Source organism: Budorcas taxicolor, chromosome 5 (genome assembly GCF_023091745.1).
Source record: "Budorcas taxicolor isolate Tak-1 chromosome 5, Takin1.1, whole genome shotgun sequence".
Classification (NCBI taxonomy): domain Eukaryota; kingdom Metazoa; phylum Chordata; class Mammalia; order Artiodactyla; family Bovidae; genus Budorcas; species Budorcas taxicolor.
Genome location: NC_068914.1, coordinates 15,719,813 through 15,744,791, shown reverse-complemented (window position 1 = coordinate 15,744,791; position 24,979 = coordinate 15,719,813). Strand labels below are relative to the sequence as shown.

Genomic DNA, 24,979 nt, shown 5'->3' with positions numbered 1-24,979 from the left:
CTAGTAGAAAAAGAAGAAACTGACAGTGTGGTAGAATGGAAGAGACACAGGACTGCAAGTTAGAAATTTGAGGCCTTATCCTGACTGTTGTGTGAGTTTGGCTGGCAAGTCTCTGAATCTTTTTGGGCCTCAGCCTCTTTGTTGACCAAGTGAAAAGATAAACTGATCGGGACTTCTAGTCCATAGTTATGCCTCTCAGAGCCCATAAACCCTCTGATATCGCATTCACAAATTTTGTGAGCTTTTTTTCCTGGGGAGAATCCAGAGCCTTCATTAATCTCTCAAAGGATCTGTAGCTCAAAAATATATAAGAATTTAAAAAACTACTGGGTTAATAGATTGATGTTACTAATGTGATCTCAGTCCTGTATTTTTTATGTTTAGAAGACTTACTTAGATTTTCATGGATTTATAAGGTGGTTGGTTGATGTGATTACTTTTTCATCCATTAATTAAATATTTATGAAATGCCTGTGACAGGCACTGACATAACACTAAAATACAGTAGAGAACAAAACTGACAAAAATTGCTGCCCTCATGTTACTTAAATTTTAGATAAAATTAGATAAAACATCAGATGAACAACCTAGATAAAACATAGTATATCAGCTAGTGATGATGAGTTCTATAGAGAAAAATGAAGACAGAACTGGAGGATGAGGCACACTGGGAGTTGGGAAGGTGCTTTGTGACTTAAAATAAGGTGAGCAGGAAAAGCCTCAGCAAGGTGATAACTGGGCAGAGAGATCTGAAGGAGGTGAGAGGTGAGCCATTGGGATACCTGAGGGAAGAGCATTCTAGGCAGAGGGGGAGCCCAAGGCAGGGGCTTCTTCAAACATCGGCAAAGGAGTATACAGTAGATGCCATCTGAGAGTACAGTCCACAATCAGCGATGGTCCAGCTTGGGGTTCTTTTTGGTGATCCAGCTATAAACCACCAGTGACGCCAGGTGCAGATGGGGTAGACTGCATTCCATTCCTGGCTTAAGCCTGTTTCAGAGGCAGGGCTCCATCAGGGACTCTTGAGTAATGGAGAGCTCCTCTTTCCTTGCAGGCCACAGAGATGCTGGTTCACAATGCCCAGAACCTCATGCAGTCTGTGAAGGAAACTGTTCGAGAAGCAGAAGCAGCTTCAATCAAAATTCGAACAGATGCTGGGTTTACTCTGCGCTGGGTTAGAAAGACTCCCTGGTACCAGTAGACACCTGGTTGAACCTGGCTAACACAGAAGCAAGCCCCTGCTGCACAGAACGAAAATGATCTGGTCCCAGGAGCCACCCAAGATTGCTGGGGGGTTGAAAGCCACCATCCTGGCCTGACATACAAATTAGAAAACATTTACACTCTTGTTGTGGACACTGAAACGTGTCTCCGTTATAAGGCCTGTATTCTCAAACACGGCTTGACTTATGCACACTCTTTCCCAATAGGCAGACTGGGTTTCTAGCCCATGGACTTCACATAAGCTCCAAATCCAAGAGTGAACACTAGCCTGACACCCTGCTCTGCCCTTGTTCCCTAGAGGACAGCTCCCTTTCCGCCCCTACCCTCTCATTCTTTCCACTAGGCTTCCAAGACCCAGGGCCAGGCAAGTCAGTTAAGAAAATCACTGTGCCTCCAACATTTGTTTTGGGCTTTCCATGTTGCTGCTGACCCTGCCTGCCTCTCCTGGCTGTGCTTCCTGGGTCTTCTTCAGATGTGAGCTTCACTGTGGCAGGGGAAGGTGGCCTCTGGGGAGCCCCAGCTTGTGGGGCCTGAACTCACTCGCTTCCTTTCCCTAATTCAATACTTCTAGTTTCCCACAGAACACAGCCAAATTTCACTTTGTCAGGAGGAAATCACTGTATCATGTGGTTCTGTCTTTACCTCACCTCAGAGCAGTGTCTGTGCTAGGAAACCTTTCCGTCCCATCCCCTGCCTTGACCCGCCAAGGCAGCCATCCCAAGAACACACTGTGTGTCCTGGTGCTCTCTGCCACTGGAGAGGCAGAGTAGCCGGGGCGTGGCTCTGCCCACCCTCCTGGCAGGGCCACTCCACGCTTCGTCACTGCCTGCAGAGGTCTATGCTGAGGCCTTATTCATTCATTCTTAGCTCTTACTGTTCTTTCTGAGCTGAAATGCTGCATTTTATTTTTAACCGAATCATGTTTCCTGTCCTGGCTTTTGTATTCTCCCCTCAAACCCTTCCTAGACAAGATTTTAAAGATAAATGTTTGTTTTGTAATTTTGGAAGATCCTTTTTATCCTTTTGAAATTCAGTCCTGAGAATTGGTGCTTGCCCCCAGGAGTGTTTAATGGAAAGGCAATCCTGTCTGAAGGACGCTTCCTACCTAAGGGAGGTGGTATTTGCAGACTGGAATTCTGGCACTCTGGGGGATGAGTCAATGGGAAATAGTCCTCAGAAATTCCTACCTCCCTTGGCCAACAACAACCAAGTCCCTTGCAACCTCCCCTCCCTCCCAAGTACAGCTGTTCAAGGGAGTAATGGGTATAATATTTATCACCGTAAGTTTCCTATTAGCAAAGTGAGAGAAGGGAGCTTTTCCTTTCCTGTACTTTTCACTGCTGTCTAAGCATTCCCCAGCACATGAAACTGTATTTCTTCCCAAAGCCAGAACTGGATGAGTAAAGGAGTAAGACCCTTGCCTGAATGTCCTCCCCACCTCAAATGCGTGTTAGATCCTAACATCGAATGTGTAAAACTTGTCTTAAGTTGGTACTGTACACTCAGGCTTCCTCTATTACCTTTTAACTGATAATGATTTTCAAGGCCCTCAGCATCTTTGTATAGTTGCTTAACTGATATAAATGCAATATTAATGCCTTTAAAGTATGAATCTATGCCAAAGATCACCTTTTGTTTTACTAAGACTACTTAGAGGAAGTAAGAAAAATCATGTTTGCTCTCCAAGTTCTTCCAGTGTTTTGAGACACTGGTTTACACTTTACGCCAATGTGCTTTTCTCTAATATCAGTGCTCAAGACACAGTGAAACAAATTAAAAAAAAAAAAAATCCCTGAATGCTGATTAGAGATATCACCACTGAAAAACTACATTTATAAGCCAGAATTTGTTATATGCGAGTATTTTCTGCCTCTTCTGTTTAAAACAATAAAGTACATTTGTATAAAGCTTTAAATGATGGGTATGTTATTTCAGCAATAACTTAAAAAAAAATCCATGTATTTATCTCTTGGTTGTGCTGGGTCTTCGTTGCTGCACGGGGGTTTTCTCTGGTTGCGCTGAGCAGGCCACTGCGGTCCTTCTCTTGCTGTGGAGCACAGGCTCTGGAGCGGGCATGGGCTCTCATCGTTGTGGTACATAGGCTTAATTTCAGCAAGAACTTTTAGATCAGGCTTCATTTTTGTTCCGAAGAACAGCAAGTGAAGCTATCCTCAAAAATGAAGAAACGAAAGGTTTTTATTTAACCCAGTATTGTACTGAAAGAAGTAGAAACCAGTGGTCATACATTGACTTCACAAGTTCTGTGTAATAAAGGACAACTCGGGGGATTATACGCTAGAAGGGGCAGAAATGACAAGGCTGACAGGAGGAGGAAAGCAGGCAGACGGCACAGACCATCCCCTGGCTGAAGGAGTCTGCCTTAGAAGAGTCCAGCTGTATGTGGAGGCCGTCACTATCCCCTAAGAAGCTAAAGCTGTTACATGTGCAGGAATATTGCGAGTCTACATGTCAGAGTCTGAAGTCTAGGGATCCAAGCAGGGCTGTGAGGCAGAGCTAGCTTCTAGGGACATATTCCTCTTCTTGCTTGAGGAAGCTCAAAGAGTAGGAACAGGTTCTTGAAGTGGAGCTGGGACATCAGTATTTTTGATTGATTTTCTAGATCCAAATATCACTAAAGAGGGAGAGGACTGCTGACTACATTTATCACTGCTTTAACTTGGAAAAGCTGCTGACTAGGGAGGCAGATTCTGGGTGTTCAACTTACAGGGAAATGTCCAAGGCTACTGAATTAGCTCAGCAATATCTGGAAACAGTAGTCATGGCCTCATTTTTGCTCCTCACCATATGTTCACTGGTGCGGCCTTCTTCCTGCATTCTCATTCTTCTCAAATCAGATGACTCAAAGGACTACAGGATCACTATCTTCCACGGATTCTTCTACAGTGGCACTTAAAGAGAACCCATCACATGAACTCCCTTTGAATAAAACGATGGTGACTCCTTTATGCAGAAAATAAGCTTTTGGGTTATACTCCCTTAAGAAGTTAGAAGAAGAAGCTATTCTTGAACTATCTGGAATTCTGCGCTTGAAAAATACTTCATTACGATTAAGTACTCATGGATCTTAGTTGTCAGCAGGTGGTGGTAGGGAGAGGAGCTCCGATCACTTCTTCAGTCTGGGCTGGAAGGGTGAATCTTAGATACGGGCTATTAACATAGGCAGTCAGGAGAGGAGCATTTGGAAGTGCTTTGCTGCAGCCTTCACATCTCGTGTGATGATGCTGGGCAAAACGGGATCACGGCTCAGCTGCTAAAGAATCCACCTGTCATGTGGGAGACCTGGGTTTGATCCCTGGGTTGGGAAGATCCCCTGGAGAAGGGAAAGGCTACCCACTCCAGTACTCTGGCCTGGAGAATTCCATGGACTGTATACCATGGGGTTGCAAAGAGTCAGACACAACGGAGCGAGTTTCATTTTCAGCCTGTTTGAACACTGAGGCATGCACATCTGAGAATGCTCAATTAACAGTCAAGCTAAAAAAAATCAACTTGTTGCTTTCATCTTTTTATTGACAGTGTAGCCAGAGCTGGAGAAAGGACTTACTGGATTCCATCAAATTAATAAATACAATAATTTAATTGTAAAAGGAAACAGTCTCCTTGGAAGTTTTAGCAGAAGTTACTAGAGGCAAGGGACTCTTGGCATACAATCTGCTGGGATTTGGGAGGGTAGTAGAGAAAGAAAATTAGTCCATATATGGATGGTTGAGGGATTCTGCAGAAAGAAGAACAAATGTATTGATCGCGCTTTTGAGGTATGAACTCTGAAAAGGAAGACATTAAAATGAAAAGCAACTGAACTTGGTAACCAACCTTATGCAAAGGGAATAAACGTTTGGCAACATCTTAATTTCAGCTGCCAAGCTGATACTGGTTGTCCTATAAATTGCAAAACGTGAGCTTTCAGATTAGATGGAAGGCAGGCTTGGTGCCATAGGCAGGCAAAGAATGCTGCTGTGCAGTGGGCTCCCTATATCAGCACCAACCACCAGCCCTTGACAGGAGAATGGGGTGAGTGGAAGGGCTACTGTTAGCATATGGGAAAGGGAATTATAAGTTGAGAAGAACAAAATGAATGGAGTTATAGGGAGAAAACTAATTGCAAGAACAAGCACTTAGATCTTAACTTTATTCTTCATGTCTAATGAACCAAAATAAGTGGGCAAGGACTTCTAAGTCATCCAAGTTAAATGATAACTGCGGGCTGACTCGCCAACCACAAAGATCAATACAGGTTTATCAGTGTTACTGAGGATTTTGTTTCTGCCTCATTATATATGTACTTTCACCTACTTGGTCAGTAGAGATATTTAAGTATTCCAGTGACAGTTTCAACAATAGTTTCAGAGAAGAATCTTTCGACTATAGCCTTGGGTAGCACACACTATGTAAAGGGAGTCCCCCTGAAAGCAAAGAATGTAGGCAAACTGAATCCATTAAGAAAAGGAAAGAAAAAAGATAAAAGATTAAAAAAATAATAATTTGACAGTATTGAGGCAGGCACATTTTGTTCCTTTAGCTGAACTAGGGCATGAGGGCTTTAGGCTAATTGGTTCTAAGTGGTATTAGACAAGCTTTAGTTTGCTCAAAATCTCAAATGCTTGTGCTTGCAATAACTTCCTAAAAGCAGAAGTAGAAGTAGTGTTCCCTTTTATTACCTTAGAGCATTTGCCCCTTTGATACAAATGACTTTTACTGTGCTAACAGATGAGCTAAGTGGCACAAAACTGAGAGTGTACTTCCTGCAGCAAGGTCCCTATAAATCAAAATCAGCTTTACATAAAAATCTTATTTATAAAAAATACAATACCAAGTACAGTGAGAATGGAGCATGGAGCAGCAATGCTCCCTGCCAGGGCCATGTGGAGTGGCTTTTGCTACAGTGCTTGCTTAATGGCACAAGTGAAAAGCTGAATAAGGCAAACACTTGAAGAGGCAGTTTTTTGTAAACTTCTTGGGTGGGAGGAATTATTCCTCTGTTGGAACAGATGATTGGGGATGGCTACGATCAAGTGTGACACTCGGCTCCACTTGATACATCACGTTACAGACTAAGACAGCGTCTGCTGGCTGAGACCGGTTCACTTGTTTTAGGGGAGAGGTTATCACTGTAGACTTCTGCCTTGACTGTTAAAATGTGCAGCCTCTAGCTGGTGCCTTCCTATGGAGGAAATCACCTCTAAAACTTTCCTAAGTGACAAGGTACAAATAAGCTAAGTCATTCAGAAGTTTCCTTAGCTTAAAGTTCCTTAAGAACCCTGCATCGATAACTAAGCAACTTTGTTAGCGGTGTGTGGCTAGACACAAATGCTTTAACTAGAATATGTATTCCCACCCAATTGGTACCTAATAGTAATACATTGCGATGACGCCTGGAAAACAAATAAATCTTCAGGAATTCTGGCCTCTTCTCATGTCCTCACTTGGAACTTTCCAGCTTTTGTGACGTATTTGACTCCTTTAAATGGCTTGTATTTCTCCCCATACATGTCCAAGCGGTTTACTTTTAAGCCTGTGTCAAAAAGAACACATAAGGAAAGGAACAAATTACAGTCCTGGTCACACCAACCAATACAATATTTGCTTAAGAAACAGAGTTTACTATACAGTAAATCTGACATTAGCCAGTGTCCGTTTCAAGATCTGGAAGCAATGTTCCTTCTAGCATTCACAGATTCAAGTACTAGGAGGGTATGATTTTAGTTCAGATTCCCATATGGACAAGCAATGTCTTTTAAGGATAATTCTACTTTCTTTGAGTATAAATGATTTCTTTCTTTGTGCCTGAAAGAGGGTAGGGGTGAAGGGAAGCTATGTGAAATAAGGTGCTCTCCAAAATCACTCTCAAAAATCAAGGAGAGTGAGAGGCATACTGGAGTAGTTGCTCTTTGAAGAGACGGAATGTCAGTTACTCTTCGAAGCTCCTAGCAGCTGACCTCAGCAAAACTCAGTTAACCCTTATACACATCAGATTTCTCCTTACCTGAAATAGCAAGCTGTTGGATCTTGAACTGTATGTTGAGGCTTGGATTCTCTTCTGGCTTGGGTGCCCCAGACTGTAAATTTACCAGTCCTTTAAGACTGGGGAGCTTTTGTGGAGTGATTTTCCCCACATCCCACGTTAGTACCTTAGAAAGAAAAAAACAAAAAACATTCTGAACTATTTATTAAAGACAAATGTTCAAAGACAAGGTTCAAAGACCATAAACTTCTGTAGAAAATAAAGCACACTGTCTTGGAATAAGAGACCTGGGATTCCCACTGAGTTTTACCACTAGTTAGTTCTGTGACTCTGAGTGGGGGGTGAAAAAAAGAGTAGATGCATTTGCTGAGCATCTACTTTTGGATATAATGCTGTGCTCAGCACTGTTCACACGCTGTCTCGGAAGTCTGTGATGTAAAACTGTCTAATTTTGACAAAGAAACTAAAGCTGGAGTCAGATGACTTGCTGAAGGTCACACAGCTAGAGGAAAGGTTGGGATTTGAACCTAGGGCTATCTGGTATCAAACATCCTTTCCACTATGCCATCTTTACTGTTTCTCTCTGGGCTTAAGTTTTGTTTTCTGTAAAATGAGAAGATGGGCCTAAATCAGTGCTTTTAAACTTTTAGTGATGGAACCCTTTGTTCAAATGAAATACTTAGTGAGGTGAGGGAGCTCAGTAACAGATGAGAAAATAAAGCTGTTATGGTTGAAGAGGGGGTGAAGGCTAGGGATCTGGAGCTCCTGCTTAATTTCTCAGCCCTGTGTGGTCTCTGGGGAGATTCTTTGACTCCTTAGGAATAGATTAGATGATCTTTAACATTCAATGGTTTTATAGTTAAATAAAAAAAGACTTTTCATTTACTATGCAGCTCAATGACTCTATTGAGGAAAAGAATCATTTCTTTACCCAAGCAGGAAGCAGAGAGAAAAATCAGCTTTTACAGTTTCTCTGAACTCCCTGTGCTAGAGGCAAATATATAGAGGGTGAGAAGGCAACTTTCCTAGTCAGCATCCTCTGTGGAAGAGTATGAAATAATGCTTTTAAATTAAAAAGGAAGAGAAAGGTCTTAATTTCTTAACAATTAATACACTGTAATATCTATTAACCATTAATAGATTATTATATGCACATAATGCTTTTCTCTTTTTAAAAGTTTTTATATCTTCCTCATTGAAGAGTTAGTGAACCTCTGGATTATCAATGTATAAGAAAAGGCAGATTCTGAAGGAAGAAGGAATGAATCTCACTTTTCTGCTCATCGACTTAGCAGAGATGCAAGATTCTCTCCTGTGGCAGAGCACAGCACAATCTGCATTCTAGGCTGTTAGAGCTTTAATTTCAACCAAGATATTAGACCCTTCCCTCTGTCCTCCCATGTCCCCAAATCACAAAATAAGGATTGCAGAAACACTTGCTCACTCTTGATTTTAGGTGACTGTACCTTGGTAACTGGATCAAATGTATAGCTGCCTTGTGTTGGTGTCAGGTTCATATTCAACACAACTTTCGGCATGTGAACAGTCACTGTGATTCCTTCAATAGTTTTCCCCATATTCTGCTTTGGTCCAATTGTAATATCAAATCTACCACAAGAACTGTTCTCCTTAAAACTGATGCTATGTTTCACATATACTGGTATTGCCACTAGACTAAAAAGAGAAAGACAGACACAACCACAAAAAAACAGACAATTAATAGTGTGAGCTCTGGAGGTGGCACGAAAACCCTAGTATAGAATATCCAATACCCGCAGAACCGCAGGTTCAGTATCTGAGCCAGGGCAGTTGAGTATAGCAGTGTTGTGGAACCACTGTGCCAGAAATTATACAATTTCTGAGCAGTAAGTATACAAATCAAGATATAAAATTATAGCATCAATAACTGGCACAAACAGTCCTGGTTTCAAGAAATGAATTAAGATCCCAGAGAAAGATAATTTAGAATTACACAAACTAAATATATCAGTTTCTCTGTGGTAAGAGCCAAGAAAAAATTCCTCTGCTTTTAAGTTCTGTTCTGATGTCTTTCTGATGTTTTCAAGGGACAAACCAGCTACAACCCAGGATGCTAAATCATTCATTTAAACCTCAGTGCAGAGAAGAGTGACTTCAAGCCAGTTAGTTGAGGGATGTCCTGGAGAGCTACAGGTAAGTCTGTCTCCTTCTATCAGCCATAATGTCCACAGATCATAGTAAAATTATGGCATGGGTTCATGGTTTCGTCCAGGTTATGCATGGTCCCAAGTGCTTGCTCTCAGGTATATATTTACTATTACTCTATACTCTTAAGATTCAAAGTATACTAATTATATTTTCCGCATATATTTTCACCAGTTTGTTCTGGGTCTCCTGGTGAGCAATGGCTAAAGGGAGCAATGGTGAATTCAAGTAACCAACTGTTAGAATGAAACAGGGAAAAAGTGAGTTCTACACAGCACACTGATAGATGACAGGAGATTATGGTTGATACAACAACATACTTCTGTGAGCTGACACGGTATGATATGAGTCGGAAGTTTCCATCTGGAGGAATAAACGACAAAACTCTTTCAGATTCCCAACGCTTGAACCGAATGCAGGGGTGGAAGCTGACATCATCTAGAAGCCTTGGATTCTGCCACGGAAAAGAGAAGACAAGCATATTCATAAAGTATAATGAATATGGCAACTCTAGTCAGATATATTATGAGATCTGAGAAATATGCTTCCTTAAGATAAAGCAGTCATGTAAGTTTATTCAGGCTTATCGTTTCACAATGCTTTCAAGTGTACAAATATTTTATATACATTATTATTTGAATTTCAATAATTCAATTCCAGTAATTCCCATGAGGTAGAAAATGTGAGTGGTTTCATTTCCACTTCGTAGATGAAAAAACTGAGGTTCAAAGAAAGCTCAAGGCCAGGACGAGTTAGAGGCACAGACAGCATCAGGGCTCAGTTCTCTTAGCAGTTCTCAGTAGTGTAGCATGCTGAATGTAAAATGATGAAAAGATCAATGCCTTTTCATACCAACAGAGCATATAACAACTCAGTAAAAGCAGCACTACATATCCGCAGCAGCCAGCCAGCCATTTACGCTACTTCTAACATACTCAGAGGCAAAGCCTCTCCGCAGCCTGTCCATAAAGGCAGTGCTCATCATGTAAGCTACTGTCTTTGGAAGCTGTGCTAGGAATACTTCTTACATAATCCAATGTGATCTGAAAGAAGCATGTATCAGTATTTATCATTTCATTTAGTACTTCATATATGTTAGGCACGAAGGAGTTACAAAACAGAGCAAAACTTACCATGAAAGAAAGGGAAAGGTCAGGCATTCCAGAGAGCTTAATGCAAGCATCGATGACCCCCTGAATTTCTGCAAAGACTGTAGATCCTAAAGGAATAATTAAGGTATCACTGGAATATGCATGCATTCTAGTAAAGTAGCTCTACCCTACTAGAGCTATCACTATATCTGAAGTAATGGAGATATCTCCCAGGTGTCAGACATACTGAAGCTTTGCACATCTATTAAAAGGTTAGTGGACAGAGGATCCATTACACCAGTTTAGACAACTTCTTTACTGAGTGCCAAGGCTGTTCCTATCTCTGGTTGGAACAGGATGATTCTAAGGAAAATCAAACCCATCCTTATCTTTATAGAGTCAGCCTTGTAAGACTGCTGGATGTGAAGTTAAAACACTTTTTTTCCACTGACTTTTAAAATTAAAAAAAAAAGTTATTCAATTTTTAAAGGTTACTTTCCATTTATAGTTACTACAAAACATTGGCTATATTCCCTGTGTTTTACAGTATACTTGTGAGCCTGTCTTACCCCCAGCTGATTGTACCTCCCATTCTCCCACCCCTTTATTGCCCCACTCCACACTGGTAAACACTAATTTGTCCTCTGTATCTGTGAGTCTCCTTTTTTTTTGTTAAATTCATTTGTTTGTTGTATTTTTTAGATTCCACATATAAGTGATATATAGTGTTTATCTTTCTTTATCTGGCTTATTTCATTTAGCGTAATGTTCTTCAAGTTCATCCATGTTGTGCAAATGGCAAAATTTCATTCATTTTTATGCTGAGTAATTTTCCATTGTGTATATATATACATCTTCTTTATCCATTTATCTGTTGATGAACACTTAAGCTGCTTCCACATCTTGGCAACTGTAAATAATGTTTGTTTGAACATTTTTTTTTGAAGTTCAAATATTTTAAATAAAATTAGCCAAGTTTCTAATAAAATGTTAAAAAGTAGGAACCATAATTCTTTAACAGTACAGCAACTATTCCATACAATGGAATTTTTATAATAAAAATGAAACTTACTGTAGAGATAATTGTCTGTAATTCACAGTAAGTCATTTTCACATACCAACTAGTGGTGTGACCTTTAACAGGTTATTTAACTCTTCTAAGTCTTAGTTTCCCCATACATAACATGTGAGAGTTGGACTAGATATTTTTAATAAAATATTACGATTCTAATACAGTACTGTTCTTCAGTCTGGGGTCTTTACTAGAAGGACTGCACACAAAGTGGTTGTAAAAAGTATGGTGCATAGTAGACATACATTACATATTAGGCTGGATAAGTGGAAAGATAAATGAATACACGATAACTGGCTTAAAGTATGGTGATTTACTCTGATTTACAAACGTTTGGCATTTCTCAACTAGTGGTTATGAAAATTGTATGTAACCCCTGGGCAAAACAAACAGATTTGAAAACGAATGCCTTTCCGGTAAATGATACTGCCAAGCGATATCAGTTTTCTGTTCCGCTTCTGTCACCTGAATGGTTTTCCCCCGATAAGAAAACATGCACCCAATTACCTGATTTATCTATAATTGCATCTATTTCTTCAACAACATCAAAATAGGCTTCATTGTTTGTGTACTTTACCCCTGCGCGGCGCCATGGAATGTTGGACAGCTGCCCAGTGGGGAGTGTGTCCCCAACGTTACTACTGCCTAGAAATCAGAAAAATAGAAAGCAAAGCTAACATATAAAACGGTCAGAAAAAAAACCTCAAATAGTTTAGCTGCTAGTTCAATGTTTGGGTTTCTCTCCACTGAAGTTGTAAATGGTTTACAGAATTGTCAGAGACATATCCATATCAACATGATCAAATTTCTAGAAGACAGAAATAGGCCACATGATCCTGTGTTTGTCTGCCAAGCCAGGTTAAATTCATTTGCTTATCTTTTGCTTCCTGTGTGCTACAGTAACCTAACCTAATTCCAGTGGCTTAACAACGGAATCTCCTCCTGCTGCCACTAATGAAAACAGGAGAGATGTTTCAAAACCCTTCGCTGATTAAATGTTTGCACTGAGAATACAGAGTGATAAGTAGGCCATTTGGTGTTCAGCTTGAATTATACATGAGATGCTGCCAAACAGGTCTCTCATGTGGAGAGTAACTGGATGTGGAGTAACTGGATGAAGAACATACTCTGGCCTTTTAACATCTTAAGGTCAGCACATTCATATGGTACCCATATGGAAAATATTCAAAATCTGGCTAACTTCCTGGTAAACTGACATATGTCTGAAAATAAGTCTGGTTGTCCAAAACATATACCCTTGAGCTGTGACACTTTAACATTCTGGTTAATTTACATTTCCAATTCAAAAGTAGTACATGTTTAACAACAACAACAACGACATGTGAAAAATTAAGAAAAGTAGCTAAAAACTATCTTCCTATCATAGAAATATAGCTACTATTAACATTTTGGTATATGTATTTCTTCAAACATTTCCCTCTGGAGAAAGTAATGGCAACCCACTCCAGTGTTCTTGCCTGGAAAATTCCATGGACAGAGGAGCCTGGGGCTTGGCGGGTTACATGACTTAGCGACACACATGCACACACACTGGACAGAGGAGCCTGGGGCTTGGCGGGTTACAGTCCATGGGTTGCAGAGTCAGACATGACTTAGCGACACACACACACGACACACACACACACACAGAGGACAGAGGAGCCTGGGGCCTGGCAGGTTACAGTCCATGGGTCGCAGAGTCAGACATGACTTAGCGACACACACACACGACACACACACACACACAGAGGACAGAGGAGCCTGGGGCCTGGCGGGTTACAGTCCATGGGTCGCAGAGAGTCAGACAAGACTTAGCGACACACACACACACACACACTCTCTCTCTCTCTCTCCCTCAGAGCAGGCTGCATCTATTATTTTTCTTCTATTTTGATAATTTTGCTTTCTTTTTGATTTCACTGTAAAATATATAATTGACCCTTAAACAACACAGGCTTTAGGGGTGCTGATTCCTGTGCAGATGAAAATCCATATATGATTTTATAGTTGACCTTCTCAAAACGTGGTTCTGCATTAACAGATTCAACCAACTGCGTGGACTGTGTAGCACTATAACATGTATTTATTGAAAAAAATCTAGATTTCAGTGGACTCTTGCAGTTCAAACACATGTCTGGTTGTAGCTGCAGTCCAATCATACATACAACTTTGTAGTGTGATTACGCTGATGATCCTGTCTCCAACGCTGCTGCTTTCCAGAATTTTCTAAAAAACACTGCTTTAATCTTCCTTCTCAAAACCTTGAAATGCTATCCCACTGGTTTTATGATAAAAGCTAAATATTTAGCCTAGTATTCAAGGACTTCCTCAACTTAACTTTTTATCTCATGACTCAACTGAAAAACAGCTCTGCTTCTATTAAATAGGTTAACACAATTCAAGATTTTTCCACTGTGTGTTTTTTCTCATATGGCTCTATTTATGAAGAATGTTCTTATTCCTCCCTCCCTTCCTAAATTCTTTTGATTCTCCAGATCCCTGCCCTAGGGCCACCCACTATAGTTCCAGAGAGATTACTTCACCCACTGAACCACTCTCTTGATCTTTATTGTGTATTATAAACTTTAGAATTTTTTTGTGGGGATATTTATTTATAATTATGGGCAACTTGTTATGATTGTGCGCTTTTTCCCCTTTCTTGGCAGTGCTGCATAGCTTGTGGGATCTTAGTTCTCCAACCAGGGAATGAACCCAGGTCCCAGCAGTGAAAGCACCAAGCCCGAACCACTGGCCCACAAGGTATTCCACACACTCCCTCTTTTTTTCATTTAATAGCACATGATGTGTACCCTCTAATGTCATGACACTGTCTATAAAGTTGTGGAACTGTTTTTCAGAATCTTACACTGTTATTTATATGTTTTAATTTTTTCCCCTCAGTTTCTCATCCAGAGTTTACATTTTAGGAGCAAAGAAATCTCGTCTTATCTTTCCTTAAATTTCTCCTGACACTTATTCTTGAGGATGAGGATGAATAATGGAAAGATCACTTTCTTATAGACCTTGCTCACCCATTTTTTAGGCCAGTGCACTTGGAAAGGAGTTTGCAATGGTGGATAGTATGCATGGAGTATGTATGGGGTATATACATGGAGTGGTACTTAACAGTTCATAGAGATTTTTCTCTAGAAGACTTTGATACTTTCAAAAGAGTATTGTCATCTGAATAGCTCTAATTTCTAGCTATACTTAAGAATTAAAGCAAAATTAGAAGTTTGCAACCCAAGTACAAGGGCCCATAATGCATGAAATCTCACAAATACACTTATTTTCTCTTTAATGCATCTTTTATATGTGTAAAATAAAAACCTGAAGGAGGTAACATATACTCTATGGTGCAGAATCCTAAACTTTCTATACTCTAGTAATTGTGCGGTATGCAGTGGTAAAGAATCCGCCTGCCGATGCAGGAGATGCAGGCAGCATGGGTTCAATTCCTGGTCAGGAAGATCCCCTGGAGAAGGAAATGGCAACCCACTCCACTGTTCTTGCTTGGTAAATCCCATGGACTGAGGAGACTAGAGGGCTACAATCCATAAGGTTGCAAAGAGTTTGGACGCGAGTTAGCGCCTGACACAGGGTAATGCCAGTTTTAAAATGCTACTTTTTAAATTTTTTGTTTTTTCCCCAGCTTTATTGAGACGTAATTGACATAGAACAGTGTATTAGTTTAAGGTATACAACATAATTATTTGATATATATATTACAAAGTGATTACTACAATAGTTAACAGCAGCCACTACACTGGCTTATGGTTAACTGGGATAATTTATTCAGTGTTACTATTCAGTGTTAAACAATAGTAATAATATTGCTGTAGTTTTGAAGCAAAACTTATAACAAAAGAGTAATAACCAAAAACTCTATCATTTAAGATATAGGCTCTTTTCAAGAAAAGAAATGTACTGATATATCCATTTTAACATTACCACTAACTAGAATTCTGGCCAAAATGGACTACCTTAATAATCTGCCAGATCACAAGCAAAACTGAAGTGTTTATGAAGTTTTAATGGCTTAGTTCCTAATAGACTGTTTTACCTTACCTGTAATAGAGTTGACAACAGAACGCAGAATTGTTGGTGGTTTAATCAATTCTTTCAAGATGTTAGATTCAGTAGCCAGTGGAAATCCATTGTCCAGCATTTCTTCCAAGAGCTCATATACTATGACCACATTATCCTTAATTGCAGCCTCCGAACACTCACCAAAGTAGTCCTAATAAAACACACATAGTATTGCACAATGGAAGGCATGAAAAAGGTTTGCTAAATATTTTTTATTCTATTATAAAGGGTATATTTACAGTAGCATAATTCACTGTTTAAGATGCTGAAAATATGTAAACCAGAGGGAAAAAAGCCCTCTATAATTCTATATACTTTTTCTCAATATTTTCTTAATATTTTTAGGTTGAACTGAATTCCTACTACAAATTATGCCAGAAAGTACACTGAAATGTTAAAACAGAATAAGAACTATAAACTTCATTTTCCCTGATTAGGTACTCCAAAAGACACAGATCAGTTTTAAACTACTGGTACATTAAGCAAGACAAGACAAAAAATAAAATGTAAGTAACCCAAGATTTCATAACCTATAAAAACTGTGGTGCCATTCAAAGAATTGCATGCGGAGGGCACTATTATTTCCTGATGACATAATTTATAATGCATTAAAAAAATACAGTTTCTATGACCATGAGATTGTTCTGTTCTCTTAAAACAGGGGCAGCCATGTGTACTACTTGTATACCCTATTAAAAAGGTTTACGTTTTATGAACTTATGCTTAGTTGGAAAGAAGAGGGACAGAGAGACAGGGAAACAGACTATATATCAAAATTAAAGAATATAATTATGTCCCACCTCCAACTAACTTGAATAATCCAAATTCAAAAGACTTGATGAATAACCAACCTGAAAAGTGTCAGCAACTCGATGTAGGAACTCAATTACAAAGAGAGGTGGTACTTCAGTCTGTATAACGGAGACAAAGAAGAGCTTATCCCGGTAGATACTGATGAGGTAGTGGTGAGGTGTTGAAATAACAGGTGGTACATTTTCAACATCAGCAGCTTTCTCTTGAGCTTCAAAGAAATAATCGCAAACAGACTGGCTCACGACGCTCTTCCAGTGCTTCTCTAGAAATATGTCACCGGAACAGTTTATGAGAAACAGACTGTGGATCATTTTCTGTGGGAGGAAAAATGTTTAAATTTAGTATGTATCAAAGAAAAGTATCTTTGTATTATCTGGACACCAAAACCAGACAAAGGCAATACAAGAAACTACAGACCAACATCTGTAGACAGAGGTAAAAATTTTCAATAAAATACTAGCAAACTGAATCTAGCAACATATAAAAAAGATTATAAACCTTACCAAGTGGGATTTATTCAAGAATGCAAGGCTGGTTCAACATAAGAAAATCAATCAATATACAATTCTCATAAAAGACAAAAATATAATTATTTCAAAAGGTACAGAATATCATTTGACAAAACCCAACCACCTTTGTGATAAAAACATTTAAACTAGCAACAGAAAGAAACTTCCTCAGCCTGATAATGAGCATCTGTGAAAATCCTTTAGCTACCATTTAATGCTTAAAGACCAAAAGCTTTCCCTTAATATAAAGAACAAACAATACTCCATTTTCACTACTTCTTTTCAACATGGTACTGGAGGCTCTAGCCATGACAACCAAGCAAGAAAATGAAACGCTGCAGCTATGTGCGAAAACAGTGTCGAGTTCTTCAAAAAGTTAAAGACAGAGTTACCTAATGACCCTACAATTCTACTTTATACTCAAGAAAACTGGAAACATATGTCCATACAAACACTTGTACACAAATGGTTGTAGCAACATTATTTATAACAGCCAAAGAGTGGAAATAATTCAAATGTATATCAATTGATGAATGGATTCATTAACCAAATAATGGATAAATAATACTGATATATATCTGAAATAAAATATTTAGCCATAAAAAAGAGTGAAGTACTAGTACATGCTACAGCAGAATGGATCTTTAAACATTATGCTAGCCAGATACAAAAGACCATAGATTGTATGATTCCATTTGTATGAAATGTCTAGAACAGGCAGATCTATAGAGACAGAAAGTAGATTAGCCGTTGCCAGGGGCCGGGTAGAGGGAGAAGAATGGGGAATTACTGGTTTTACATTTCTTTTTGAGGTGATAAAAATCTTCCGGAATTAGAAATGATGGTTGTACAACTTTGTGACTATACTAAAAACTACTAAACTTCACATTTTTAGAATACTGTGCAATTCAGTTTTAAGTATTAAAAGAGGTAAGTTTTAATTTATTTCAATTAACACAAAGTATTCTTTAATACTCTGCAACACACAAGTCTACCCCCAGATGGATTAACAGAAATATGTACAAATGTACACAACAAACATGCATAAAAATACGCTGTAGTAGTGAAGACTATTACTAGTTATTAACAGTAAATGGGAAAATAAACTAATATATTAAAATGAAACAGCAATGAAAATGATGAATTATTGCTACATGAAACAAAATATGGACAAATCTTACAAATACAATACTGAACAAAGCCAGACACAAAAGGATACATGCAGTATGATTCTATTTATATTAAGTTCTAGAACAGACAAAACTACTCTATAGTTAAGAGAAATCAAATGGTTTCTATTATGAAGGAGAATGGGGTGGTGACTTAAGTGAGGCATAAGGTTGGCCTTCTAAGGTACTGGTAATGTTTTATTTCTTGATCTAGATGATGGTTACAAGTTGTGTTCATTCTGTGTTAATTTATTGGATTTTATGTTAACAGCTTGAATACTTTCCTGAGTGTTAGTTGTACTTCAAATAGAGTTTATTGTCCTTGTAATGTGGGAGACAGTGGACAAATATCTAATTACGTTAACTCGCTCCTTTCTTTTATATGGATAATATCAGTACCAGTAACTTAGTCTAGAGGTTCATTCATTCAAAATTACAGTGCTGAATGATAAATGTAACCTAAGGAGAAAGACTGTAAAATCTATTAATATAGTTTCTAAGCATGAAGGCCAATTGCAAAGAGGAAAGGAAGAGTTTTCCAGAATGAATTCAATTCTATCGACAGGGCAAACGATGACAACCTGACCAGTTCTTTTCAGAGGAAGTCATTTACTTAATGAAAGCAGTTGACATTTAAAGACTATCTGATGATTTCCTCTTCCCATGTGGTGCATGTTCAATAGTTATTAATTTAAATAATACTAATTAATAAGATGTGCTTTAGTAATTATTGTATTAATAAATATGGGTGCTGTTAATAGTTCAGGCTTCCTATTTATTAGAAAGAGAAAATGTTTCTTTGTTCAAAGGCATCTCTACTTAGCCAAGTAGTCAACTTTGATTGCGTTGGCAGCAATAAACCCTGACACCTAAGGCTTTCAGTTCAGTTCAGTCGCTCAGTTGTGTCTGACTCTGCGACCCCATGAATCGCAGCACGCTAGGCCTCCCTGTCTGTCACCAACTGCCGGAGGCTTTGGACCTACTAAATTTTTCCAGATTAATACCCATACTCAGTCACCCAGTCATGCCTGACTCTTTGTGACCCAATGGACTATAGTCTGTCAGTCTCCTCAATCCACGGTGTTTCCCAGGCAAGAACACTGGAGTGGGTAGCCATTTCCAGATAAATATCTGGAACCTGCTAAATGTTTCCACTTTATCTAGTCAGATGCCTTGTTTAATAAGTTTGCTTTGTGTCAGTTGCCATTTGAGTAGCACCACTGGAATATAGAGACTTGCTATTCAGAACCTACTGACTTTTAACTATTACCTCTGCTCTCTGATATGTTTAAAAAAAAAAAAGGAAAAGGGGTATCCAGAAATAAGATCTGCGACTAAAGTTGCATTATGATACCTTTTGTGGAATAAAATTTTCATCTGAAATATAAAGTATGGATTAAAGTAGAACTTTTGTAACCAACGCAATGAGACTCAGATTTGAGCACTTCAGGTGAGCCATCTATGGAATATAGCATCTTTCACAATAACTAATTTTCAGCCTCAAAGTGTTTTATTCATTAAAGATAAATGAATTAATAATATCTAAAACTGAATACTTACTGTGGGCCATGCACTATCCTAGGCACTTTACTTACGTTATCTTCTTTAATCCTCATAATCAACGCTATAAATACTTATCCCCATTTTGCAGATTAGACAAGAATGTCTGGAAATAAGTCAGTTATCTAAGGTCATGCAGTTAAGTATCAGAGCTAGGATTCAAACCCACACCCAGTTGAATCTTGAGCTCCTGTTCTTACTTGCCTCTTAGAAGCTAATTATCACCAACACACTCTACCGCAGTAATATTTCCTGTAACGATGGCCATGTTCTCTACCTCTGCTGTCTAATATAGCAGCCACTAGTCACATGTGAACACTTGGAATGTGGCCAATGCAACTGATGTACTGAAGTTTTAATTTTAATTAAAGTAACTACATGGAGCTAATGGTTATCATATTGGACTGGGCAGCAAATGTGCTGTCAAGAGAATGAGTTGAAGGATATGTTTCTTGTTGAGTTAGAAGCCAAATGTATTCTTTTTTAAAAAAAATTTTATTTATTTATTTGGCTGCTCTGGGTCTTAGTTGTAGCATGTGGGATCTAGCTCCCTGACCAGGGACTGAACCTGGGCCCCCTGCACTGGGAGCTCAGAGTCTTAGCCACTGGACCACCAGGGAAGTCCCCACATGTATTCTAATAAATTACATAGAGCAGAAATTATGTTTGAGAGAGCTGACATAGTTATCTTCACCTATTTATCCTAAAGAAAGTATACTTCGCATGGATCTTTGGTACTTTACTGCTACAATATACCCTAAAAAAGCTGCTTGTTGCTGAATAAGTGACTTCGTAGTTTCTTTATTTGAAGGGCCAGATTCCTACTTGTCGTCTTAAGCTGGTGAAAAATTCTTTCCAGGAAAAGTTTCCACCAAAGTTGTTTTTATTGGCACCGTCCAGGTCTCAGAAGAATACAGTAAGTCAAACCACCATCTGGATTAACTGTTATTGTCCTGAGTGCTGAGATGAAAGCATAGTACTTGCACCTTTCAACAGCGCGCAGCTTTAAAACCGATCTTAATCTTCTATTATAGGGAAAGAGAGCTTATTTCTTCTATCCATATTAAGACCAAGGGCCTAGTGCAAAAAACAAATACTACATGCAGCTGTGTAAATTAAGTTGTTTCTTTAGCTTCTTATCCTTTGTGTAGCCGCGGTTACTTCTTCCATTATTTTAATAAACTTTCTGGGAAAGCTACCACAACTATCATTTTGTTCCTAGTGACTTCAGAGTCAGCAAACAGAATTCTCCCAGCTTATATTAAAGCCACTTAAGAAACTGTGTTTAGAGGCAGTTCCATCAGAGCTTCAATTGCAGCTTAAATATTTCATAAACCCTCTTTGCTGAATGTTGAACACATGCAGCCTGATGATTCACAAACAATGCAATCACAATAGTCAAAATACCCTTGGAAGAGAGTGACTAAAAAAGAAAATGTATTCCTTCTGTACATAACAGAATGGAAGCACAGAAGGGCATGTATCTAAGGTGAGAGAATGAAACCAGAAAATATTTTAGTCATTCTGATTTTTAAACAATATTTGGACCATTGTTCATTCAACAAAGTTTTGTATGTTTTCTATATCAAGCAATGGGGATACAGTTGAATAAAACAGAGTCTCTGAACTCAAAGCATTCAGAGTTCAGCAAAGAAGGCAAACAATTTAATACAGTAAGATAACAGGGGAAAAACAGTGTGCTATAAAAATCCACAAGGCTTCAAGGTGAGAAAGAACATAAGATAAAGAAATCCAGTACAAATTTAGCAACTTCAGAAGGTGGATGGAGGTGGTGAGATAAAAATGGAGAAAAGCAGATATTGGTTCACTTTGTTCCCAGTGCAATGCAAAAAGTCATTTTTAAAATGGTTTTATGCAGGGGATTCATGCAATCCAATTTATAGTTTTAAGAAAGATCACACTATGGAAACTGGATAATTGGGCAATTGAATATTGTGACATTAGCTGAGAGATGACTTACGTGGTAGCCTACACTAGAGTGCTGACAATACAGATGAAGCAAAATGAAAAGGTAAGAGAAACATTTAGGGTTGAGAAAAGTTTTGGGGGTAGAGACGGGGCAGTGGACATGAGAGAGAAAAGGAGGAATTTAGTTCTGGTCCTATATAATCTGACCCAATTCTGGATATATTTGACCCCAATGGATATATTCAAAACACCACTGTATACAGAGGTCTGGTACTTCAGAGGGAAGCCAAACTGGAGACAGATTGTGAGTACTGTAACTATGATTTTTTATTAATGGAAATTATAACAAAAGGAGGCTAAAACTGCAAAGAGAGAACGTGTATAGTAGAAGAGAACCTAGAGAAAGAACTTCAACATTTGAGAAGCCTATGGGTCAAGTCGGCCTACAAAAAGAGTGACAAAATGTGGCTGAGGATGGGTAAGAAAAAAAAAGGGGGCAGAGTTTTTAGTAACTAGAGTATGTCAGTCAGTGTGTTTCCAGAACAATGGAGCGGTAAACATTTTAAATGGCACAAAGAGGTCAAGCTATAAGAAAAACTTAAAATATCTGTTATTTTACAGTGTTCCTCAACTTTTTTTTTCATTATTGCATCTGAAGAGACCTTTTCAGAACCCCATTCATTATTAATTCCCCATTCCTCCATAAAATTATTAAAATCATAGAATATTTCTGTACACCTCTCTATGTACCATAAATATCTGTGCTTTATACATAAAAAGTATGATTTTTTTTTTCCTCATAAGAAGCAAATTTTGTCCCTGATGAGAATGTACAATTTAGAGGCTATTGGTGATCTCAGTGAAAGAAGTTTCACTGTAGCTCAGTGGAACAGTGGCAAAACGATATACTACAGTGGGTTGAAGACATAGCAAGAAATGGGAAAAACAGAGATAAGGAGAGAAGATGATAGAGTCAAGAACTATAGCTGTGAAGGAGATAAAAAGGCAAGAAAATAAAGGGGAATAGTTCATTAAGTTAAGGAAGGATATTTTTAAATGCTGAAGGAAAAATGTGAGTAGAAGGGAGGCTGATGATGTAGGAGAGAGGGAATAAGTTAAGGAACTCTGAGAAGGTAGGGGAAGATGGCACTGGGAAACTCAGTGAAAGCATGTGTCTTTCCTAAGGAGAAGGGGCACTTTTCCTTCTTTAAACAAAAGGAAAGCAGATTTGTATACTTGGCTGCAAGATGATGGCTTCTATTTTCTCTGTCCAAAAGAAGAAAAGGTCATTTGTTGAGAAAGTGAATTTCTCCTCTCTACAAATACCATTTGTTATGTGTGAAGAGCTACTTAAATATATCTAGTCTGCAGGGAACTCCAACAGTCTATTATGCTGACTGTTTAGAAACCCTGTAAAATCCTAAGATTCAGTAAGAAAAGCTAAACCTTGTTGCCAAGAGAGCTTCCCAACTAAAGGGATATTAGGATTCCGGTAATTTTTCTCTCATCTCAATCCTCTACTTTTCCTATGGTTCAACTGAAAGTGTCCTCTGTCCTTTGCAACAGTAATCCTTTCACCTCTAATTCTGATCCCACCCCCTCTCCTCTCTTCCAAGGTCTTACTTCTTCTTTCTTGAATCTTTAATCTTACACATTAGTCTTGCTCATAAAGTGCCTTGTATCCTTTAAAGCAAACAAACCCCAAACATTTTAGGGAGCTTGCAAACAATTTTTCTCTTCATGTTCCACATGAAGAAGCATTGGTCTGCACTTGCAGTCTCTCCTCTCAATAACTGACTCTTACTAAAGCAGTTCTTGCAAATGACCTAATGACTTCTTAATCATCAATTCCAACAACCTATTCTCAGACTTCAACTTCCTCCTTTGATCCTTGCAGCATTTCATGTCGCTGTTAAGTGTCTCCAAACAAAACAAATACTTCTTACCAAATTCTATGAAACTTCACCTGTTTTGGTTCTCACCTGGAAAGTTTCTTTCTGGTTTGCTTATCAGAATGTTTTTTTTTCAACCTTTCATCTCCATCTAAACTACTGTCTCAAAATGGATATAGCCCAAGTCCTACAAAATTCCTCCTTCTCATGTGGTGGTGTTTAGTTGCTAAGTCGTGTCCGACTCTTTTGCGACCTCATGGAACTGTGTAGCCCGCCAGGCTCCTCTGTCCATGGGATTTCTCAGGCAAGAATAACGGTGGGTTGCCATTTCTTCCTGACCCAGGGATCGAACCCGGGTCTCCTGCATTGGCAGACAGATTCTTTACCACTGAGCCACTTGGGAAACCCTTCTCAGGTGAAGACTACTAATTTGAAACAAGTATCAACAAGTCTTCCCTGTAGCTCAAAGGGTTAAGAGTTCTCCTGCAATGCAGGAGACCACGGTTCCATTCCTGGATCAGGAAGATCCTCTGGCGAAGGGAATGGCAATCCACTCCAGTATTCTTGCCTGGAAAATCCCATGGACAGAGGAGACTGGGGGGTTCGTGGGGTCGCAAAGAGTCGGACACGACCGAGCAACTACTACTACACTATGAACTTCTTAATCAAGCTCCAACTTCAACCCAAATCCAACTGTCACCTCCTCAGTGTAGATTCCTACTAACTCATTTTTGAAGAACTGCAACACCCTTCTCACCGTATTCCCCGAGGCTCATCCAGGTGCCACCCTCTAACAGGAGGCCCGCTCGCGTCAGCTAGGGATTTTGTCCTCCAAAGCAGAAGCCTGGGGTTGAGGTCCGAGATGTTGGTACTCCAGCTCTCCGTGCGTGACAAGACCTTTTTCCCGCGCCGAAGCACGACGAGCGACCCCAATGAGCCTGAACCTCTTGAGATTGAGGCCTGAAAACACTGGGCTGTTAGGTGCACCGTTCCCTTCCGGCCTAGCTGGCAAGAAAGACCGGAAGGCCGGGAGGAAGGCGCGGCTTCGGTTCACAGCACCAGAGGCGCTTCCACACCCCTGGCTGGAAGCCGGAGCTCTAGCTACTCAGTTTACTTCCCAGCTTTCGTGATGTCCCCTGTCCGTAGACCACCCCCCTCCCCCCCGCCCTCACACTCACCCCGGCTCCTGGGCCCGTCAGTGATTAGACGCGGGGTCCTCTCCGGATCGAGGCTGAGACAGCTGAGAAAGCCGCGAGGACCCTGCAGTTGGGATGCCCAGTAGATTGCCTGAGTAACAGCATCAATATAACCAATAGTTTTGGGAAGAGTAAACGAGCGGGAAGACGCTGAATGAGAAGACGTCTTTTGAATTTTAGGATATCATCTTCTGAATCATCCAGGTCTAGAAGAATGGGAGCTTCCACCTCTTTTGGACTCAGGCGCTCATCTGCAGCCTAAACCAGT

General features: G+C 39.4%; 2 protein-coding genes across 9 annotated transcripts in view; one reads left to right on the top strand and one right to left on the bottom strand.

Annotated features, from left to right (window-relative positions):
* The window catches only part of VCL (vinculin), a 111,997-nt gene extending 108,867 nt beyond the window's left edge, over positions 1-3,130 (top strand). For all 4 annotated transcript variants that reach the window (XM_052639390.1, XM_052639388.1, XM_052639389.1 and 1 more), the window contains one exon: positions 1,055-3,130. In XM_052639390.1, the coding sequence (XP_052495350.1) occupies positions 1,055-1,201 (147 nt within the window). In that variant the 3' untranslated portion in view covers positions 1,202-3,130. The remainder of the gene's footprint in view (positions 1-1,054) is intronic.
* Positions 3,131-3,267: 137 nt separating this feature from the next.
* AP3M1 (adaptor related protein complex 3 subunit mu 1) lies at positions 3,268-24,738 on the bottom strand. Of its 5 annotated transcripts, none has more exons than XR_008199352.1 (10): positions 24,694-24,738; positions 16,495-16,770; positions 15,623-15,794; positions 12,062-12,199; positions 10,525-10,610; positions 9,712-9,845; positions 8,674-8,881; positions 7,229-7,373; positions 6,592-6,757; positions 3,268-3,389 (listed from the first exon to the last, which is right to left on the bottom strand). XR_008199352.1 is itself a non-coding variant. In XM_052639856.1 (9 exons), the coding sequence occupies exons 2-9, from the start codon at positions 16,765-16,767 to the stop codon at positions 6,657-6,659; spliced, it is 1,257 nt and encodes a 418-aa protein (XP_052495816.1). In that variant the 5' UTR covers positions 16,768-16,770; positions 24,694-24,738; the 3' UTR covers positions 4,772-6,656. The 5 variants fall into 5 exon arrangements, 2 of the variants coding, with proteins under 2 accessions (XP_052495816.1, XP_052495817.1); XR_008199351.1 differs by lacking the exon at positions 3,268-3,389 and adding an exon at positions 4,772-4,960 and having other exon boundaries at positions 5,059-6,757; XR_008199350.1 differs by lacking the exon at positions 3,268-3,389 and adding an exon at positions 4,772-5,648.
* Between the last annotated feature and the right edge of the window lie 241 nt (positions 24,739-24,979).

What these genes read in the sequence shown, in the direction of transcription:
- AP3M1 (XM_052639856.1), bottom strand. Translation starts at nt 16,767, where the DNA reads ATGATCCACAGTCTGTTTCTCATAAACTGTTCCGGTGACATATTTCTA. An exon ending in CATTTGATCCAGTTACCAAG is followed by an intron (nt 7,374 to 8,673) that starts GTACAGTCACCT and finishes TTTCTTTCTAAG; the next exon opens with GTACTAACGTGGGATGTGGG. An exon ending in CCAACAGCTTGCTATTTCAG is followed by an intron (nt 6,758 to 7,228) that starts GTAAGGAGAAAT and finishes TTTTTGACACAG; the next exon opens with GCTTAAAAGTAAACCGCTTG.